General features: G+C 36.6%; 1 protein-coding gene across 1 annotated transcript in view; it reads right to left on the bottom strand.

Moving 5' to 3' along the window:
* Nucleotides 1-2,069: 2,069 nt before the first annotated feature.
* Nucleotides 2,070-24,053, bottom strand: part of LOC131030712 (uncharacterized) — a 107,076-nt gene continuing 85,092 nt past the window's right edge. Inside the window, exons 3-4 of the mRNA XM_057961608.2 lie at nt 3,139-3,193; nt 2,070-3,014 (exon numbers count right to left, since the gene is read on the bottom strand). Coding sequence (XP_057817591.1) covers nt 2,834-3,014; nt 3,139-3,193 — 236 coding nt within the window. The 3' untranslated portion in view covers nt 2,070-2,833. The remainder of the gene's footprint in view (nt 3,015-3,138; nt 3,194-24,053) is intronic.

Raw genomic sequence — 24,053 nt, 5'->3', positions numbered from 1 at the left:
TGGTCCGTTCTCAAAAACCAAGGTCAATGTCAACACTATATGGTGAGCTTTAAGGAAATGAATTTTGCTCAAAATATGCAAAAATTTTAACAAATAATTAACCTTGTCCAAAGCCTAAATATTACAATTCTAGAAATAAGTAATAATAGTTTCTTCGACCATAAACACAAAACTCCCTAATAGATCATCGTCATTATTTATACTAATATGTACAACTTTAATGGAACAAGATAGTTGACCTCAACCAACATGATGCATTTGAAAATTGCACAAATCTAATGCCTTCCCTTTATTACAAAAAACATATGACTCACAATCCATCCACTTCCTCCCTAATCTCTTCCTACAAGTTAGATCAAAATCAATTTCAATGGAGCCTTAAAAAAATGGAATAGTCCCAATTTAGTGGAACAGATCATGACAAACATAATCAATGTTTATCTTTATCTAAAGGGATTGAAATCTACTCTAATAATATGGATTAGATTTTAGCATGTGTTCAAAAAGTTATTATCACTAACACAAAAATAGTAATCTCTTCATTGAAAGAGATTATTGAGTATCATCCATTTAATCCAATATGGAAAATTACTTCCTAATCAACCTAACAAGCATTCATTGATCTATTATTGCAATCACATGGACACTTCTAGGCCTCCTTAAAATGTTCCAATATACCCAAACTCATCACTAATCATGCTAGAGAAATTGCAGTGCCAATATAGTAGCTAAATATGTTATCACTCTACTCTGTAAAAATGGACTACAAATTCAATAATACAAGAACATGCCCTAGTTATTATGTATAAATTTGTAACCAACAACAAATCCATGCTTTTTCTTGTATCAACAACATAAAAATCCAATTTTCAATATTCATATATGACACAAATCACAATTATATTTCCCTTGTATAAATAAAACAAAATTGATACACCAATCAGCAATTATTCAACACAAAAAACATTTATAATGTGAAAGCCAATACATACAAAAAAAACCAAACAAAAACATAAGTTAATTCAAAAGACATAATTCTGATCTATGTTAAGAAAAAACAATCACCACTTTATATATAAGTAACAACATAGCCTGTAATACTAGGGTGAAAAAAAAAACAATTCTAAAATGACTTGAAATGAAAATTTATTCATATTTACATTATTTGATAGATAACTGAGTTTATTACTAATTCCATCACTAAGACTATTGTGACTATTATAACTTTATATTCCAAACGCTAACAATTTAATGTCATGAATGGTGGAATAGTGTCACCATATTCTTCGATTCTTCGATTCTTCTAGCCTTTAGTCTAATCATTAAACAACATCCACACACTTTCAGCTTCGCCAAATGATAAAGACATGCAATGTGAACTATTATTAATAACTTATAAATGAAATATAGAAATTTCCCTAAAGTCCAACGTTTACTTTAAAACTATTAAGTAGAAAGACTAGTTTTAACTAAAAAGAGGAAAAGTTTGATTTTAAGATGAACAAATCATAAAAATCTTTTAAGTGAGTGGCATGGAAGTGTTTAAGTTTTTCATAGATTTATTTGGTGTGATTATTTTTTAATCTTAATACTTAAATTCATAAATAGAAGACAACTTCCTTATTTATAGGATTTGCTGAGGAAACATTTTTCTAACCTAGAATTTTCCTAACGAATCTTGTGAAAAAGGGAATCTATGCACCCACAAGATGACCAAATTGCCAAATCAGTCAAGAAATGCAAACTTATTTATTTGAAGATTGCCCTCTTTCGAAGACACTATTTGTATGAACTGGCTTGGTCATTCTGGAAAACCGAGGTCAACATCCACACATGGCAAGCTTTCTGAAAATGGATTTTGCTTAGAACTGATCCAAATATTGCAACTGGTGGATTTTGTCTGAAGATCTGTCATATTGCAATTCTGGAAAGAAAAAAACAATCGTTTGTTCAATTATAAATACAAAACTCCCCAATAGATCATCACCATTATCAACACTAATTTTTGTACAGCTATAATGGCTTTTATTAAACCCAAACAAAATATTTTGTCCACAAGCAACATGATGTATCCAAAAATATACATCACAGTACTAATGCCTACCATTTCATTACAAAAACATATGGTTCACAACTCATCCACTTATTCAATGATCTCCTAAACGTTAGATCAAGATCAATTTTAATGGAGCCTCAATTTTGATGATATCCTTATAAGGCAGGGTTATAGAGTGGATCGTGGAAAAAACATAATCAATGTTTTTCACTTTCGAGCTCTTATCATGTCTATGGGGAGTTATTATCGCTAACCAACACTGGAGTAATAATCTGTCCACCGAAAGAGATGCTATGGTGTCATCCATTTAATCCAACGTGGAAAATAACTTCCTAATCAATGCCCAACCAGCATCTATTGATCTCTTCTTGCAAATACATGCACCCTTCTAGATGTCAAAAAATTTAAAAATATCCAAACTATTCACTGAACACGCTGAAGATATCATGTTGTCAATATACTAGCTAAACATGTTATCACTCTACCAAATGAGGAGAGACCCACTTCTGCTATAATATAACTAACTCAACTATTTGCAACAGTAAATCTGTACTTGGATCAAAAGAACATTTAGCTATGTTTTTCCTCAGATCAGCAACCTTAAAAACCATCTTGCCAATGTCCATATTATATATGATGTATAACTCGTGAACCTGGTAGTTGGCTGTAGTCAATCTGATATTTTGTTTTATTTTGTATACAAATTTTAGTACATGACGCATAATAAAAATCCACAAAAAATAATCTGCATCTTAAGATTACAGTTCCACAGGCTGTTTATGTTTTTCTGCGTGATTCACCTACAGTTCCTTCCTGAATGTCTAATTGTTTTTCCACAGCCTCTTTGTTGGAAGTCCCTGCATCTGTCATTGGAAATTCAAATAATCCTGCTCTGTACTTCCCTGTGCCCCGGCAACGGGAACAGTAAATCAAACCACTTCCACCACAGTTGTCACACCTGCTTGCAGATAAATTTGGTACTGTAAAAATAATTAACTTGTCCAGGCAGAATGAAGGCTTAATTCTGTACAATTTATGAAGAAAAAACATATATATTATATAGTATAAGATTGATTGCTTACCATTTTGGCCATTCGCCCTTAGGAAGCATAGCAAGATGTATGAGATTTATACGACCTGTACCATACATCCAAGAGAACAATAACATCATCAGAAAACTTTAGGTGCATGAAATGAATCGATTGAGCTGCCATAAATTTTGATGACAATCACAGTCAGCAGTTCGATTTACTTTAGTCAACAAACACAAAATCTTGCCAACTGACAACACCAATGAAATGATTCTGAAATAAAAATATAAAAGAAAATCTAGGGAAATGAACATTTGTTCAGTGAATCCAAACAACACTACAACTATCCCAGTCTCTTTGAATCAACGAGACTTTGCTTAAACAGCTGCAGAAAGTTTGAAAAATATTTGATCTGTTAGACATCAGTAGTAATGGAGCTATGCTTGGAAGCAACTCTCTCAAGTCTAAAGATAAATTTCAGGAGCAGGCTGAAGGTGCGTCACTAGTTTCACCTCCATTAGCCAGTGGTCCAGCATCTTTATGGAGCATTTTGAAGAAATGTCCCTTAACCCCTTTTCATTCTAAAAATTATGGTAGTTTTATGGGAGATGTTAGATGTCAACACAAGACAATATGACAAGGAATCACACTTGAATCGAGTATGATGGATAGGGCAATGGACTATGGCGACCGCATAATAATTTATCCCACTAGAGCAAGATGAAAAAAAAAATAACAAGAGAAAATTGAAGCTAATAGATCAAAAGTATAAATTGCTTCAAGGTCAAGTAATATGGAAAAATCTTGAGGATGTACTCCTAAAATATTTAAATGAGAAGCAATCTAGAAAATCTCACCAGTTGAGACAGATCCATACATAATACACAGCTCTGATTACTTCAGTAGGAAAACATGATGCATATAAGAGTTCCATGCAGACTTGAATAGCTTGTTTAATAACATTTGATTGACAAAGGAAGTGGAAGCTGGAGGTCATCTTAGATGTTCTACTTCTCATTAAGAGAAAAGAAGATGGTTTATGCTCGCTAGTTCTATATTAAGAGCACACACAAATCTTTACCTACAGGCTTCATCTTATCATCACTCCTCACGAAAGAAAAGGTCCTTCAGACATTGGCAACCTGAGCTTTTAGGATCTCAGATAAGGAAAATCTAGGAGTAAAAGAAACCTGGGTGTGTTCTTCAGTATAAAATAGGTTCAATGGTAAGCAGATAGCTAAGGTTTTTAGATAGGATAAAAGGTCATAGGTACAATGACAAAATGATGGGGATTCTTCAGTCCCTCTAAAAGCTTTTCTACCCTATTCAAGGTGTTTCCATTAAAATTGCCATGATTTTGAAGCAATAGGGTATTAAGATCAAGTTGATCCTTAAGTCAAAACTAAAAAGTAGATACTAAGTGCTCTGTGGTAGGAAACTTCAGACGAGCGATAGAAAGCACCTGGCTGACATTCAACTTAACAAAGAACAAAAATTACCGTTGGCGGAATACTTCGAAGTTTTGAACAAAACACCATATTTGCATTGATGCAGCAGAGCTCATTACTAAGGAGGAACATTTCTACCGCGATTGATAAAGGGCTATTTAGATTGGTAACCGTCTTAACTTAAATAGAGATAAGGGTCTTAAGCTTAAGCCACTCTTGAAGACCCATCAGACTCAAATTTTGAGAAGGTACACTAACCAAAAGAACAGTTAGTTACGTTATCTATTGAATTTATTTATTTATTGTATCCACAACCTAAGAGTACAATGAATTCATTAATAAAATGATTATGTGGTTGCAACCAAACACTTAATGGCTTATTTTTAAGAGCTAAATTTTAATGGTTATGTCACAATAAAAAAACAATCCTTATTTAATTCTCTATTTTGGTCAAACCCACCTGGAATCTTATGTACAGTTCTGATCTGCAATCTAACACAGTTCCTGATTCTAACGAATCACATGGTGTGATCCCTAACATTAATGAATTTCAATTTTTAAGAAAACTTTTGCTAGTACTTAATTACTGCTTGGACAATCCATACACTTTAGCATGCCCACTTATAGTACCAATCCATATACACTGAGGCACTATGATGTGTTCATCCTGAACACTATTGTCACTCAGATATTGCAGCCGCCTACTGCATGCAAAAAGAGAAATGCATGAAAATGAAATCCTAATCTAAGAAGGGCAATGTGCCAAGATTAAGATATATATATATATATATATATATATATATATATATATATATAGAGAGAGAGAGAGAGAGAGAGAGAGAGCACATTACCAATAATACAGAAAACATAGTTTCATTTGTACCACATAGAAGTAGGACAGAAATAAAATAGCCACTACTTCTTATATTAATATTCCTGAAATGATGCAGATCTGTTTACAAGGAAAGGCTCGAAGCCCTAGACATATGAACCAGGTTTCATTTCCAAAATTAGCAAATAGAAAAAAGAATGTGAAAGAAGTTTACAAATAAAACTCAGTATTAAGCATGAGCATGCAAAATTCCATCCTGAACAAAGAGCACGAAGCTCTTATTTATACAAAAAGAGGGAGATAAGGAAGCCAAAAGAATGGTGGAAATCAATACTCTTACCAGCTGCACTACAATCTATGCAAGTCTTTGGAACAAAAGATTTGGCCCTAAAAATATCCCTCCCTAACCTAGTGCCGGCTACCACCTGCACCTACCAGGATTCAGTAGAAGAAATCCTGCATGTACTGGATTTGCAGTGAATAATTGCCGCATGTCTTGAAACTACAGAGCACTAACAAGGATTTGATCTTCAGAATATGATCTAACCTCAAACTCTGCATTCAATTCTTCCTTGGCATGTACTCCTAAAGAATTGAGTCATTGGCTAAAAGTAAATGCCTTCACTATTGCAACTAGGCTTTGACTATTCAAGGATTGTGAACCATTAATTGAGCTCAATTGAATGGTTGGCAAACACCCACAACACTTTTCCCCTTTCATCTCCTACAATTTGCATGGACCATTAGATCAAGACATCTAATAGTCAACAAAGTGTGAACCAATGAAATGCCTTCAGCTCTCGCCAACAAATCAAAAAGTCACCTTGTCAAATGTTGTCTTGGTGATTACGCACTACATGAGCTAAAGAATTGTCAAAGGGGGCCAACACTCAACAAAGCCAACCAATGGTAGAGGCCGAGATTGATGAAGCTCTATTTCCTTTGACACTCCCTAATGATGTAAGATCTTTGAGATGAAACGTTGGCAGAAGATTTTGGCACCAAAAGAGCAAAATGATCTTAACTCCCCACAAGCCATTTGATGAATGGAATCAATGATATGCAAAAGTGCAACCCTACCAATAGGACTTAAACCTATAAAACTCAAAGCACGGAAAGCATCATCAAATATATCAAAAAAAAGAAGCAAAACGCAAAATCCAGCATGTAATGATTTCCCACTAAAATTCTTGGCAACTCATAGGGAACTATTTGGCAGAGAAATGGAAGAACCCAACAATCCATTGGGCACCAAGTCCAAACTCAAAGCAAAACTTCACAAAAACTATGATCAAATACCTACAAGGCTACAAACCATTTAAGGTAGCTTGATTTGTCCACATTTGTCCCTAGACCTCCAACATCTTAAAAATGAAAAATGACATTCAAACCCAAAGGCCTCCTACCTTTGCTGCAAAATGTTGGACTTGGACCTCCAACTTGGTCAATGGTTTGATCACCTTGTAGGGTTCCTCTGTAGTTGGTTCTAATGGCCAATTTTAGAATGTGGTCATCCATCTTCTTGTTGATTAACCCCGAATATATCATACTCAATCAGTTTCCTCCTACTCTCATCATATGGGGACAATAGGCCTTTATTCATTAGCTAATAAATATGAACTAGGATGCTCGTAACCATGCACTACAACATTGTCAATCGGGTACTTACACTTTGAAAACCCCTACAATCAACTTCCTTCTATCTATAATGCTTGCATTGGTTAGTACATCATTTGGCAAGGTGGAGAGCTTACAACTAAATGCCTCCACATCTAAAATCATGGGAGCTATGGTGGTTGTGATGTAGTCAACCTTGATCTAGATGTATTACTCCTATGCACGGGTGGCATTAGTAAAATCATCAACACATCTTAAAGTTATTAAAGCATTGGTGGTTTGGGCAACGCTATCCCAATAGAATTTGTATACTTCTTTTACCAAGTCTAGGGATTCAAGTTATGTCTATAACCCCAACTTCCACCTTGGCCTCAACTCCTCTTTCTCCCATAATTCTACCGGTTGCTTGTTCATTTGGTCCAAGGTATTACCTTCAGCTGATAAGTTTTCCCTAGCTATGGTCAAGTCAATTTTTACATTGTCTTCGGTGACCTTGAGGCCTTCAACCTAAGCCTGCAACTCCTGTTCTTTCTTTCTGTGCTCCTCTGCTCTTCTCCAAAATTCACTCAACTTGCCAACTTTTAGCTTCAAAGGGGCAGCCTCTTTCTCATCTTTCTCCTTACCTTCCTCTATTGTGTGGACCCTAAGCTAGTGCTATACTATTGAATTTTGCATTTCCTCCAACTTTCCTTCTAGCTGACTGATCTAGGAAGTCAATTGATCTAGTTTGAATTTCCAATTTGTAGCCTCCTCCAAATTCTTATTTTCTCTACTCAAGAAGGTGACCTATTGTTTTAGAGCATCTACCACCTGCTTCAAGGCAATGTCTATAAGCTCTAAGTATACACTTTTTTTCGTTTTTGCATCTAAATAGGCTCATAGAACCATGACTTCATTTTTCAACTCTTCCATTTTAGTTTCAGTTGCATCTCCTTCACTATCTCCTTTACTTTTCTCATCATGACCTCAGGAACTGGCCACCTACACTCTTCTACATGTTTACTTCTTTCTATAGGACCTTAGCTTTGCCCTTGCATCTATACTCTAAAAGCCTTGTTACATTAATTCAACTTGGTTTGTTCCCCCTCAATGCTTCATGTTGATTCCAAAACCCTAAACTTGATAATTTATTGTTACATCTACTTGATATGCTTGATGACCATAGGGGTGACCTATGCAGAGAACAAGGTCTTCCTTTGCTTATCAAATATTGTTCTAATCCTCTTCTAAGCTTGTTGTTTGCCAACAATCTACTTATCACTTTTCTTACATTATTTGGCCTTCCCCTTGGTTCTTGAATGGTTTGGTCATAGGCTACTAGATCATTAATCAAGGCAAGGATAGCAAGAGGTTGGACAAGAGAAGGTAGGGAAATGAATAGTCTTGCAATAATATGTTGGGAGATCCTAAGAATGAAGAAGATCTTGGAAAGATTGAGATTGCCTATAGGGTGGCAAGGTAAGGTTTGAGGATCGGCTATTCCAATTGGAGAATGTTGGGCTAGGGTAGTAAATTGAGAAGAGGAAGATTAAGGGAACAAGCCCCTAACACTAACAAGCACAACAACAATGGATGTGATAGGGATCACAAAAGTAATAGGGGGCAATCCAACTACTACAAAACATAGGGGCATAAAAGAAAGAGAAGATGAAGGGATAGATGCTCCTAGTGGTTTGATAGGAATTGTAAAAGTAAATTGATGTGGAAGATAGACAATATAATCATAGGGGCTAGGGTAGTAAATTGAGAAAATATTAAGAGAACCAGCCCCTAGCACTAACAAGAATAACAACAATGGATGTGATATGGATTGCAAAAGTAATAGAAGGCAATCCAGCTGCTACAAAACCTAGGGGCATAGATGAAAGAGAAGAGGAAGGGATAGAAGATATAGTGGTTTAGATATGCATTGAGGCTGTTTCTTGTTGCTTTTGCTCCATCTCTTTTCTTTTCTTCCCACCTAGTTTCTTTGGGATCTCTATTTGTTTTTTCTTCTTTGACTCGACCTACCACTTGTGGTTGATTGTGCTCCTTTCTAATCCATGAGTTCTACTGAGCATTGCATGATTGTCTCCCTTCTTTCTTCCCTCTAGGAGACCTTATCTTACAAAGCGGTTACGTTGTTGTGGTTGATATGGTGAGTCCGCTACTTGCAAGTGAAAGAACTTGACCCCTCATTGCTAGCAATTCAATGGCCACCAAAGGCGCTTGAGCTTTCTATGCACTTGCCTTGCTTTGTGCTTGGCAATTTTTGCTACTCACCAATGCCGTAGCTTCAATCAACTCTAGAAATAGGTGAATTCTTGGGATCATGTATTAGGCAAGGGTCATAGACCAAATTCTAACATCAAAGGCTTCATCTAGGCTACTTCTATTTCTAAACTTGACAAAAGCATCCTTCCATACAAAGATGATAGATTTACTCAATTTTGACTCTACGATTATCTACATCATCTTGCACTATAGTGTTGTCTATAGTATGGATGAAACTTCCAGGTTTTTTATTGGGTTTCTCTTTTAGGATAATACAAATCATTTAAGATGAGAAAGAGTGAGGGGTAATGTTGGGATGACTATTTGATGACTTCTATCAACATGGTCACTCTAAAGATCCTCTTTTCCCTCATATCATCTAGTCCTCGAATACAAGTTTTGTTTGGTAAACACAACACACAAGAGAGAAACCTTTGATCTTTGCAAACATAGTAGAGAACACATGCAAGTAAGTGAAACATTACAACAATTTGGACTGTGAATTTTCTCTCTACTCTTAATGTTTGAAACTTACGTCTTTGGATGTGAAAATGTTAACAATAAGGAAAAATCAGCAGCTACTATTAGTCACTATGAACTCTAGCCATCATTACTACTCCAAGAGGTAGGTGGATTGTGCCACCTTTCAAATTTAAAATTTACCCCTTATTGGTTCCAAGGAATGCCATGGTAAATTATGTAGCCAATTTGATTGCTCCCTTCAGTGAATTGCATTTTGGTGAGCAACGACTTATATTAAAACCTTGACTAGATCTTAGGATCAAAGAGACCTCCCAACACTTTATACGTTTTCAAATCTAAAATTTTTGAGGACCAACAACATTATTTCTTTTATAAACTGCATAAGAGAAATGTCTTTTGAAATTGCATCACAAATCAACAATGCAAGATGACCTCTTTAAGATCAATAGTTGAGGATGCAGCATTGAGGATTAAGTTGTGCATGAGTTTCTTAGTCATTTTGTTGTTCCCAATAAGAAGCAAACACATTGCTTATTTCTTTATATTACTAAGTGCCTTCCTTATGTAGTTGAGTGTTTAACCAAGTAATACATAACGGGCTCAACAATTTGCAGCACCACAAAACAAGTGGTGCACCTTCATATTGTTGTTGCACAAAAGAACCCCATGAACCTTTGTGCATAGGTCTTTGGACCGATCAAAATCACCCACACATGCCGCCAAGTGTAATTTTACATTCCTTTTAAACCAAAGCATTGAATGTCAAGGCAAAATGGAAGAATGAAATACAAGGCCCCAACCTTTATCCATTTAACCATTCCCAATGAGGACAAGACACATCACCAACCTTCAATATCACTGTGAAACACAAAATACATATCAAGCCCACCAAACATGCTAACTAGGACCGCATGGTATTCGCCCATTTGACACTATGCATGTAGACCCCAATGAAAATTTGTGCATCGGCCTCCATACCAAGAAGGATTTATCTATACATCATTACAATTCTTTTCTATTCACTTTGAATACTATGGAAAAAGATGTAAACATATCCCAATTACGGGACGCCCGTTCTCATAGCCCATGGATACACCCCTAAACACATATATTGCAAAGTATAACACAAAGCAATGGCAACAATATTTTCTTAACTTGGAAGCATTACACTGGGTTACGTCACAAGGAGCTATCCCCTATTACACTCTCTCCTATGTGAGATCCTTGGATCCTATCTTATGGTCCAGTTGCAAATAACCATTTGTCTCACCATTTACCTGCTACTCATGACCCGCTTGAAGGTTTGATTTCATCAACCTTCTCTTCCACCTTGTGAGGCCCCTCCTGACCCATGCTCTGAACCTTGGTTCCTAAGGAAATCTAGTGTTTCACTCTAAAAGTGGAAGCCACACTTTGATCCAAAAGCTAAGTTTTGTTCAATGGCTCCTACTTCGATCCACCTTCCTTGGTATTCCTTTAGATTTATAGGGACAAATAAATCGTTGCAGGCATAGAGAACTCATTTGGGCATTTCTTGACCCTCGACAACATCACCAAGAACAAAAGCCAATTGGTTTTTGTTAGATGTTGTATGAATGTTGCGTTATGTCGATCCTCCCAACATCCATCACTTTAGAATCAAAACTTGGACAACAGTCTCAATTCATTCAATATAAGAATGTTGCATTGTTTTGTCAAGAATTCTCAAAATTGGGCCAATTGGTTGATGCTTGTCCTAGGGCAACAAAAGAGAAAATGGATAGTGCAAAAACTATAAAGTAGCATAAAGGCAAAATGTGTGAGTTGAATGTTGACTAAGGAGTAAATATTGCAATCCCAAAGGTCACCACCAACAACAGTATGATACGCGAACTCTAGAAAATTCTAAATAAATTGTGCACCCTCCAAATAAAAGGGAGGAATAAAACACCAAAACTTGAGGAATATAGAACAAATTCAATCTCCAAAAAGGTTTCCATCAACTCCAATGGAAAATGGAGCCAAGGAATCATCGATGATTATTGATGGAAATCATAGACCATCGATCGTGTCTCCTAGTTAAAAAGTTGCCCTCACAGAAGGAGGAAATTGGTAAGAAGATAGAGGTCCTTGCTTTCTCCCTTTCAACTCAAATAGGAAAGGACAAGGGCACCTAGAATCCCAAAGATGGAAGAAAAATTGCATTGAAGTGGACACAAGTTTTGGGAGAAAATTCCTTAGGGAAACAAGAGCAAAGGAAGTTGCTCGTAAAGTGGCCAATGGAAAACAAAAGACCGAAGTAATAACATTCTCTAGGAAGACTAAAAGATCAAAATCCTATCTTAGACTATAAAGGGGTTGAATAGCCCTCATAAGCAGAACATCCTAAAAAACTATCTAAAATAAGTCAACCCCAATATTCTGCAGCTGTGAGAAACCAAAATCTCTATTAATTCTTTTTTCTATTATCAATAAAAAGGTATGGCTGTATGCTAAGTTTCAGGCTGTGGCAGCATAAGGTGCTTCAAGAAGTATCATCACCATGAAGAAACCTTCACTGATTGAAGGTACTATTATTTCCATGTATGAGAATTTTTTAAATATTCTTTTTCTAACAAATATTCTTGAGATTTTTGGATTTTAAGCAATGTTTATTGTTGATTGTAACTAGGGGTATAGGGGTTCGGATTGCCTTAAGGCAACATCCGAACCCCTTTTAGGACCGGGTCCTACCCTAAAATAACGTGACCCCATCCTTACTCTCCATGCCACACTAAATACACTCCAAAATAAACATTAGCGCCAAAATAATAAGGAGGCCGACTTACAAGGAGGCCGACTTAAAAGGAATAAAGATGCATATAAGTAAATGACAATTTGCAGAGTCATTTCAATAAAGTTTAATCATATCAAAAGGTGATTTAGCTCTGCTGTGTGAACTTAAGGAAGAGTGCGAACTTATTCAGCTTGGTGCGAAATTGTCCAAAGGGACATGGTAGATTTTGATGCAAGTCATTGAAGCATACAAAGACAGATCTGATATATGAAGATCAGATTCGAGCTAAGTATTGTACTTATATTTTAGAGGAGAATATATAATCTGACCTGTGGGTCTTTCATGCTGGGTTTTTCCTCCTTGGAGGTTTTCCCAGGGTATGCTTGTTTGTCTTATGTGCTATTTCTGATTTATGTTGGCTTACTAAATACTACAAATCTGATTACAATCTAGGGCACAATTTAATCTATGTTGGTTTACTAAAATACTGCAAATCTGAATACAACCTAGGGCATAATCAATTAGATAAATCTGGTTAACATAGCTAGGGTTTAAAATAACATGGTATCAGAGCTCTAGGTGTCACTAACTTCTGATTTTAGCAGATCGATTGTTGCATATAGCTGTTGTTTGTGTTCAGATTAAAGATGTCAGGTTTGAAGGCTGAAGATAGGCTTGAGGGAGCCATTGATTTTGCTGCTTGGAAAGTTCGTATTCTGTTGATCCTTGAAGAAAATGACCTACTGAAATTTGTAGAAGAAGAAAGGTTGTCTCCTCCAGAAGATGCTGAAGAGTTGAAACTGTTCAAGAAAGATTCCCTCAAGGCTAGAAGGATCATAATTGAGTCCGTCAAGAACCATCTTGTCACTGTCATATCAAAGTTTACATCTGCCAGAGAAATGATCAAACACTTGGAAGGGATCTATGAAGTCAACAATCTCAGCTGGGCTCTTGCCCTAAGACAGCAACTTCTTCACATGAAAATGAAAGAAGAAGACTCAATCATAGCCTACTTCATGAAGATCAATGAACTAAAGGACAAGCTAAGCACTCTTGGTTGCCAAATCTCAAATAAAGACCTTGTTATGATTGCATTAAATGGTCTACCAAATGAATGGGAACCATTCATTCGTAGCATTGGTGGAAGAGCCGATCGTCCCAACTTTGAGCGTCTTCAATTTGACTGCATCGAAGAGGAATCTCGAATTGAGGTAAGAGGAAAATTCAAGAACTCTCTTAAAGACAATCATGTTCTCTTATCTAAATCTAGGAAAGGTGGTCATTGTAAGAAAGAAAAGAGAAGCAAAGATTTTAGATCCTCCTCCTATGATCCAAGGAAAAAGTCAAGAGATTCCTCTCACATTCGTTGCTTCAGATGTGATAAGTATGGTCACTATGCCAGAGATTGTCAAAATGACCCAAAGGAAAGGGAAGCTAACTTAAATGAAGTTGCCGAACAAAGTGAAGACTACCTTCTTATCTCTGCTCTTTTCAGCAATGTTCCTACGTACAGCAATACGTGGATACTTGACAGTGGTGCCTCCAGACACATCTCGGGATTTCGTGAGCATCTCTCAAATCTGATTGAAAAAGACACCAATCTTCATGTAGTAATCGGTGATGATGCTCGATACTCGGTAAAAGGTTCTGGCACTACCTCTTTAAAACTAGATTCTAGTGTTTCCTTACAACTCTGTGATATTCTATTTGTACCTGGTATTAAAAGAAATCTTATTTCCATTTCTGCGTTAGAAGATAAGGGTTTGCAAATAGCATTTTTTGAAGGGAAAGTACTCGCTTGGTCTAAGAAATCTAACTTCAAATCTGCTCGTATTATTGGAAATAGATGTGATAGTTTATATAAGCTTGCAGCTAATCCAATTCAAGCTCTCATTCATGAGACCCCTGAATCATGCGAGCTATGGCATAGAAGATTGGGTCATCTTCACTTTCAAGCTCTTCCCACCCTTGGTAAAATGGTCAAAGGTATGCCTAATCTCAGTTTATCTCATGATGATGCTTGTAAAGGTTGTGCAATGGGTAAGAATGTAAAGAATCCCTTTCATAAAAGCGATAGTAGGGCTAAAGAAAGGTTAGAGCTTATTCATTCAGATTTATGTGGTCCTATGTCAGTAGCATCTCTTAGCGGTTTCCTATATTATGTTATCTTCATAGATGATTTCTCTAGGAAAACATGGATCTATTTTCTTAAAACTAAAGAGTCTGAAGAAGTCCTCAACAGATTTAAATAATTCAAAGCCTTAGTTGAAAATACTACAGGAAATCGAATTAAATGTTTGAGGTCTAACAATGGAGGTGAATACACCTCAGGTAGTTTCTATGACTTTTGTGTTAAAGCAGGAATTAAGAGGGAGTTTTGTGTTCCCTACAACCCTCAGTAAAATGGAGTTGCCGAAAGAAAGAACAAGACCATTGTTGAAGCTGCAAGAGCCATGATACATGATCAGGACTTGCAACCTTTCCTATGGGCAGAAGCATCCAAAACCGTAGTTTATATTCAGAATAGATGTCCTCATCAAGTCCTAAAGAATGTGACACCTGAAGAAGCCTTTTCAGGAATCAAACCAGACATCAGTCAACTAAGGATATTTGGAAGCTCTATGTATGTTCATGTGCCTAAAGAAAAACGAACCAAGCTGGATCCATCTGGAAAGAAAGGCATCCTAGTAGGATATAGCGAATCTTCCAAAGGCTTCAGGATCTACATTTCAGGTCAAAGGTATGTTGAGGTAAGTAGAGATGTAACTTTTGAAGAAGATATTGCTTTCAAAAGATCTAAAGGTTCATTAATCAACAATGATGATATGGTGATGGAAAAACAAGATTCAATTGTTGATACTAACCCTGAGTTACAGGAGGAGTCTACTAATCTTCCAGATCAGGAAGTTCAGAATGACTCATCAGAACCCATGCAATCTACCGATATACCTCAAGATATTGTGGTCTGCAAGAAGAGACCACTTTGGGTTAGAAATACAATTCAAGATGTTGAAGGGTTTGCTGCTCCCAGAGGAACCTTCAGAAATAGCAAGAGTGTCCAAAATCATGCCAACTACATTTCTGTGATGTGCAATATGATTGAGTCTGAACCCCACAATATCGAAGAAGCTATGTCCTATCATGCCTGGAAATTAGCCATGGATGAAGAGTATGGGTCTATCATCAAGAATGATGTCTGGGACATCGTACCCAGACCCAAAGGTAAGTCTGTCGTTTCCTCTAAATGGTTGTTTAAAATTAAACATAATGCTGATGGTAGTATTGAAAAATATAAAGCTAGGTTTGTAGCTCGTGGTTTTTCTCAAAATGAAGGAATAGATTATGAAGAAACCTTTGCCCCTGTTGCTAGATATACCTCTATTAGGTCTATAATAGCTATTGCTGCAGCCAAAGGTTGGGAGCTGCATCAAATGGACGTTAAGACAACCTTCCTTAATGGTGTCATTGAGGAGGAAGTCTATATTGAGCAACCAGAAGGTTATGTAATCCATAAAAGAGATTCTCATGTTTGCAGGTTGAAGAAAGCTTTATATGGGCTCAAACAGGCTCCTCGCACTTGGTATGAAAGAAATGATAAGTACTTACTAAGTTTAGGGTTTTCCAAGAATGATGCTGATGCTAACATTTACTTGAAAATTTATAATGATGAGATGCTTATTTTAGTTTTGTATGTAGATGACTTATTTCTCACGGGTGAAAATAAATTAATCATAAGATGTAAAAAGGAATTAGCCTCAGAATTTGAAATGAAGGATTTAGGTCTAATGCACTACTTCCTAGGGTTAGAAGTATGGCAAAGAGCTAATGAAATCTTTCTAAGTCAAGGAAAATACACTATTGACATTTTGAAAAGATTTAGAATGATAGATTGTAAACCTATGCGTACTCCTATGGAATCTAACTTAAAGAAGTTAAGTGTTTCTGCAGCTAACTCGGATTTTGCAAATCCTTCTGAGTACAAGCAGTTGATTGGCTCCCTGATGTACCTAGTCAATACTAGGCCAGATATCTGTTATGCTGTGAATGCTCTCAGTCAGTTCATGAGCTCACCTAAGCATGTTCACCTGGTTGCTGCCAAGCACATTCTAAGATACCTACGTGGCACGATTGGTTATGGGCTGAAGTATTCTCTTAATACCCCAATCCTCCTGAAAGGCTACTCAGATTGGGCAGGAAGCGTCAAGGACAAGAAAAGCACTTCAGGCATCTGCTTCAACTTGGGCTCCACAATGATCTCTTGGGCATGCAGAAAGCAATCTTCGGTAGCATTAAGTACTGCAGAAGTTAAGTACATTGCCGCATCTGTTGCATCCAGAGAAGCAGTGTGGCTTCGTAAGCTCCTTGTTGGATTATTTGGTCAAGTCAATGATCCTACCACCATTCATTGTGATAATCAAAGTTGTATAAAGATGTCAGTAAATCCTGTATTTCATGATCAGTCCAAACATGTGGAAACACACTATCATTACATTCGGGATATGGTGCAGAGAGGCGCCATTCATCTAAAGTACATTAGCACAGATGAACAGATTGCTGACATCCTCACCAAACCCTTATCCAGAGTGAAGTTCGAGTACTTCAGAGATAGACTTGGTGTCATGGAAAACAAAACCCTGATTGAGAGGGAGCTTCAATCTCAGTGACTATTGGTAGCACTTTGAATCATTCTTTGCTTGTGTGCAAGAATGAATTTCATCCGATCTATGCTTGTGTGCTAGATGGATAATTGTAATAATGTAAAGACCCACTGATGTATTACACTTTCTATGCTTGTGTGCTAGAACCATCCTATGCTTGTGTGCTAGGTGGAAGATGTAATTCTATGCTTGTGTGCTAGATCCATTCTATACTTGTGTGCTAGATGGAACTTAAAAGGTTCAGATTATGTATTCTCCTCCTCCCTAGTTAAGAGGGAGTGTTGATTGTAACTAGGGGTATAGGGGTTCAGATTGCCTTAAGGCAACATCCGAACCCCTTTTAGGACCAGGTCCTACCCTAAAATAACGTGACCCCATCCTTATTCTCCATGCCACGCTAAATACACTCCAAAATAAACATTAGCGCCAAAATAATAAGGAGGCCAACTTACAAGGAGGCCGACTTAAAAGGAATAAAGATGCATATAAGTAAATGACAATTTGCAAGTCATTTCAATAAAGTTTAATCATATCAAAAAGTGATTTAGCTCTGCTGTGCGAACTTAAGGAAGAGTGCGAACTTATTCAGCTTGGTGCGAAATTGTCCAAAGGGACATGGTAGATTTTGATGCAAGTCATTGAAGCATACAAGGACAGATCTGATATATGAAGATCAGATTCGAGCTAAGTATTGTACTTATATTTTAGAGGAGAATATATAATCTGACCTGTGGGTCTTTCATGCTGGGTTTTTCCTCCTTAGAGGTTTTCCCAGGGTATGCTTGTTTGTCTTCTGTGCTATTTCTGATTTATGTTGGCTTACTAAATACTGCAAATCTGATTACAATCTAGGGCACAATTTAATCTATGTTGGTTTACTAAAATACTGCAAATCTGAATACAACCTAGGGCATAATCAATTAGATAAATCTGGTTAACATACCTAGGGTTTAAAATAACATTTATGCCCCAAACACTAGATCACTACAAACACAAATATGGGAACAACTGAGCATTTTCAAGAAATATTTTTTGAATCATTAATGGATGGTGGTGGGGCATTTTAATCTCATCTATATACTAAAAAAATGGGGGGATTTTCTGATTATTCGAGCAGTATCAAAGATTTGACTGATTTTGTTCAACAACGGAATTATTGGATATTGAGCTATGTGGTTTCACTTCACTTAGTCAAATAAAAGAGTAGACAACAACCTAATTTAACTCAGATTGGACAGGTTTCTCATTTCTTCAAATTGACCAATTTTAGAAAGATGTGGTCTTTCAACTCTCACAAGAATAGGATCATATAATGGATACCCATGATTTTATTTTGTTTGCTAGGTTTATGAATGATAACTTGCAATGAAGTAAACACATAATCTTGCTGGTTGGAGTAATTTCCAGATTTCATTCATTTGCCATTCAAGAACATTTGCAAAGCACAATGCATAGGAAAGATTGATAAACCTAATGTGCATTAATCAAACACAACACCACAAACTCTTCAATATTCATATTACATATAATCTGAAAATGAGATGAATCTAAACATGTACAGACCTGGAGTAGCAAATTACTGAAGTTTGTCATCAGCATAAACTGAAAACTCTTTTGGGCTTAATCGTTACATTCTTCAAAGGGGCTACAAGTTTCGAGGATCTTCCAAACCATATACCAAATTCCTCGCAATCTCAGACCTGATTATTGATGATCCACAAATTGTTTGAAGGCATCAAGACCGAAAATATCTTCAGGAAAGTCTACTACAGCAGCTGAGTGCTCAATCCTTACAAGGGCAATTTCATTATAAATTCCCAAACACCAAACTAGCTCTTCAATCTGCTAAAAACTTTCAGAATAACTTCTTAGCACCCAAGCGCCTCAAAAAGAAGGTGATTTGGCAGACCATAAAGCAAATTTATCCCTGGAAATTTCCCATGTGCAAGCAAAGGAAGGGTAAGGTCCCGTACTTGGGTGATTCCTCTTAGTAAATTCAAATGCTAATAAAAACTCACAAATAACCAATGAATTTCCATCACCCAACTGAGAGGAAGGCTTAGAATCAATACCCAGAAGTAGAAAAAGGTTTCCACCCAGAGTTATGAACCAAAACGTAGGTCTCTGTGTAGCTGAAAATGTATGGCCAGACGAGAATTCAACCCAAACTCTCTAAATTCAAACAACACTTCAAAAATCATCTAATCACACAAAAACCGTGAAGACCAAATTAAAAAACTTCAAATTTTCATTTTCACCAAAACCCACATCACCAAAAACTCAAGCAAACCAATGTATTCTCTGATTGAAACCAATAACCAGCTAGGGTGGGTCTTTCACCACCGAAACCAGACCAATTGCAGAGAATTGTCGTCTTCAATAATCCAAAGTTCATTTTGATAGCATCATTGTATGTGTGCAAACTCAGAACATTGCAAATAAGAACCCCAGTCCTCCTTTTATAACTTTTGAGAGCTATTTTAGAGAGAAGCGTTTTGCTTTTTTGCTGCTTTTTCAAAGAAACGTTTTTGCTTTTTTCACTAATTGTATAGAAAAGCAATTTTTTCTTTTTGTTGCTTTTTCAGGAATACACTTTTTGCTTTTTTGAAAAAGCAATTCTCCACTCAAAAAAACCTCTTTGAAATATTAATAACAATTCATATGCAAAGCCCTCTCCACCATCTCCCTAAGAATCCACTTTTGAGGAACATAACATAACTTTATAATATTTAACACTAAAGTAAATATTAAAACATAACTTTATAAATTTAATGCAAATATTATAATAATTCCACGCACATTGCAGAGAGGCCCACCAAAGCATCAGCAACTGAAACCCAATCATGTCAAGACATTACTAGTGCTGAAGAATGATGCTCAAAGCCAGAATGAGCACATACTATAAATAGAAATGTTCTCTGTGAGCCCAAGGAAAACCCAAAAAAATCAGTGCCATGCAAGCACTTACTACAAATAGCAATTGCTGTTGAAATCCACTGAAACTGAAAAATTGAGCTTGCTAAAAGTATTGGAACCCAAGATCCCAGTTCATTTGCAAACCTACCAAAAAACCTGAAAACTGACCAATGCTCGTGGAACAAGATGGCATAAAATGGGAACATTACAGATCAGATCATACACCTATTATGTTCAGTTGGGGAATGGGTAACAAGAAAGGAATCTACCCTTTTAGATTCGAAATAACATGGACTCCACCCTAATATTAAAAATATTACTGGAAATTAGTGGAATATGAAAGTGGAAGGGACTGCAATGTTCAGGTTGATCTGCAAACTTAAGAATGTTAAGGGGAACATTAAGCTCTAGAATAAGAACTCTTTTGGTAACATATTTCAACAAAAATTGGAGGCCAAGGGAAAAACTTCGAAAATCCAACAAGATATGGATACAAATGGAGCGTTTGAAAAAACATGCCAAGAAGAAAAAAATGTGCTTTGCAATTTGCATAATAGCATTGAAAAAGAGGAAGTTTTCTGGAAACAAAAATCAAGAAACTGATGGCTTAAAAATAGGAGAAATGCCAAGTTTTTCCACCAATCAATGCTGAGGTATAGGAAATATAACAAAATTACTAAGCTGATTAGAGAGGAAGAGACTAAAATCTCTAAAGGAAATTTAATAGGAAGGGATTAGCTTCTTCCACTCTTTGCTCAATTCTATCCCTACTACTGACCCATCCAAAGAAGAGGATCTTTTGGCTTCTATTCCGTGTTCCCTATTGCAAAATGATATTGTGGAGATGGGGGAGGAAGTTTTTCTCTTTTAACCCTAACAAAGCCTCAGGTCTGAATGTATTCATCCCTTTGCCAAACTTTTGGGATATTGTTAGTAAAGCTGTTACAAAATTTGCTAGTATTCTAAAGTTAACAACAGGTTGATGATCCTCATCCCCGAGAAGACAAGTGCAGATGAAATGAAGGATTTCCACCCACTAAGCTTATATAACACCATCTAAAAAATTCTATCCAAACTTTTGGTACTCAAAATTCAGCCTTTCCTAGATAAAATCATCCAGATTAATCAAAATGGCTTTGTTCCAAGAAGGCATAATTTAGATGTCATTTAGGTTTACAAGGTTTTCCACTCCATGGACAAGAGTAAGATGGAGGGTATGGCCCTTAAGCTGGATATTCCAAAAGCATATGAAAGTCCCTCAGGACTTGCTGAAAATTCTATAGACTTGACTTCCAAGGCAAGGTCTTAAATCTTTTAAAATGTGGCTTTACTACCCCAATGTTTTTTATGATTATTAACGGCTCTCCTAATTGCCAAATTGCCTCTAAATGAAGCCTTAAACAAGGAGATCTTTTATCTCATACCTATATATCATTCTAGTTGAGGTGCTTGGTAGAAAATTATCTCAGAATATCAAAAACAATATAATTAAAAGTTTCAAAGCTATATCCTCCTTAAATTTATCTCCCATCAATAGTTTGTGGATGAAAAATTTCTATCAGGGACAGCCAATATTGCTAAAACTAAGGGTTGGAAAAAGATTCTTTCTTAATATGCTATTGTTTCTAGACAACAAATTATTCTAGACAGAAGAGGATTATTTTTTCCAACACCAATCAAGCCTTACAATCAAATTGCTGCTACCTTAGGATGCAGCATAAACCAACTTCCAACAATGTACTTCGGATTGCCTTTGAGCTTTGGAAGAATTCAAAACTACACCTAGAATAGTCTAATCAAGAGAATTTAGCGGAAGCTTGCTGCTTGGAAAGGTTGCCTCCTATGTTAAGCAGGCAAATTCCAACTCATCAAAAGCTTGCTCTAGAGCATACTTATCTACTTATAGTTATTATCTCTATTCAAAATCCCCTATTTCTTGGGCAAAACAGTCAAACAAATTCAGACAAATTTTAGGGTTAGAAACGAAGGATATGCAAATATTTTCTCTCATGGCTTGAGATCAAGTCTTCCTTCCGAATAGCCATGATGGGCCAAGGTTGCAAAAATTGAAAAAATGAACAAGGCTCTACTAGCAAAGATTGGGTGGAAACTCTTAACAGCAAACTATGAATGTAGCAACATGTTGTGCGTATTGCACCACATCCCCGTCCTTTTGACAGGGAGCCCCATTTTTTTGCCTACCCTGGTAAAGAGAGAGGAAACTCCTGGAATAGTTGAGCTTGTCAAAGCCTTCCATGGCCAATAATGCATTGAATGTGGGTCGTTTGTGCTTCAACAAAGTTGAATCCCGGTTGCAAACAAGTGGAAGTCGAAATTTTGAAGGACACGAGATAGGATCTGAAGTCTTGTCTAAGAGCCAGACGCCCAAGTTCGACCCTTTGTGAGGCCAAGCGGATATGAAAGGTGAAGAACACATTGGATTCGAATGTCTTCCTTCAAACCACCTGCAATCACCAAAAATCCCCATGTAGGAGACAAAGTCCCGAATAAAAGGCTTTGTGTTTCGATGTCAAAGGAAATCTGACATTCTAAACCCGAGAATAATCCCAGAATTGAAGAAACTCGGCATTTTTGTGAGTTTTGCAAAGTGCAAAGAGAGACATTTCAAAACAAAAATCACACATTTTCACTAAAAAAAATAAACGAGTTCACTTAGCAATAGGCGAAGTCACTTGAGAAGTTCAACATTTTTATGAGCTTTGTAAGAAATAAAGATCTCGCATTTCAGCTCAAAATGCCAAAGTAACAAAGGGAGGTGTTCATAAGAAAATCGCGCAAATCCTTGAAAAAGATCGAATTTCTTCTTAAGCAAATGGGCGAAGGCAAAGTTCGGCGTTATTTTTAACTTTGCAAGAATAGAAAGTTTGCACAATTCCCTCTAAAAGCCCGAATTTTCTTAAATGAAAATCAAATCAAAAAAGGAAAGTCGACATTTTTAGTTGTTTAGCAAGGAACAAAAATTGCACAAACTCTTTCAAAAAACCAAATGCTGGAAAAGCCCAAGTTTTGCAAGTTAAAAGGGGCGTATAAAGAAAGAGTCGGCGTTTTTATTTGTTTGTTCTACGAGAAGTAAAGGAGCTTGCAATTCTCTTTATAAACCTGAGTCTCCCTCCAATGCAAGTGATAAAGGTAGAGAAGGGCAAAACGCGAAAGAGAAGTTCAGCGGTTTTAACCAAATTGTGAGTTTTTGCGATGAAAGGCATTCTCACATTTCTTCTTCAAAAGCCCAAGTTTTCCAAAGGGAGCCAAGTTCTGTCGAATTCGGGGGTTTGTTTCTCTGTGTTCCAATCAAACGACTTGGTGTTTAAAGAAAGTAGGGTTTATTGCACCAAAGAAAAACTAAAATCGCGCATTTTCTCTCCAAGGGCTAAGTTTTACCCTTTCATTGAATCGGCCAAGTAAAAGAGAAAAGGGGGATTCGAATTAATTTAAAAAGTGAATATTTTTATCTTCCCCTCTTATTTGCCGAAACGAAGCCCAACATTGCCTTGGAAAAAAATTATTTTTTGTTAAAATCGTTTATATTTTTCGAGGTGATTGATTCAAGTCGAAATTGATTGTTTGCAGATCGACGTCGTTGGGAAGGGCTAAGGTTGCAACCTAAAGCGCACATTGAGGACATGATCACGATCAACGCCGGGAAGCAAAGATGCAGAGCGCAAGATCAAAATGACAATCCTAGATCGCTGCCAATGAAGAGTGCATTGCAAAGCTCAAAGAAAATGCTGAAGATATGCACCACCACTGAACCACAATTTGAAGTCTACTAGCAAGATTGAAGATAGGAGAATACTTTGAGTGCTACAAAGTGTATGCATTCTCAAAAATACACAAATGGAATTGATCCCAAAAAATCAGTTTGTAAAATTGAATTGTTTCAATGTAAATGGCTACTTGTGGGCCCTATTTAATGCATTTAAAACAAAGGGGGTACAGAGGTCAGTTATTCCTCAGCTACCCGATTGACCAAATTGGTGACAAAT

The sequence above is a fragment of the Cryptomeria japonica genome, chromosome 4 (assembly GCF_030272615.1).
Source record: "Cryptomeria japonica chromosome 4, Sugi_1.0, whole genome shotgun sequence".
In the NCBI taxonomy this organism is placed as follows: domain Eukaryota; kingdom Viridiplantae; phylum Streptophyta; class Pinopsida; order Cupressales; family Cupressaceae; genus Cryptomeria; species Cryptomeria japonica.
Note: the sequence above shows the minus strand (reverse complement) of the source record. Positions and strands in the feature narration are given on the sequence as shown.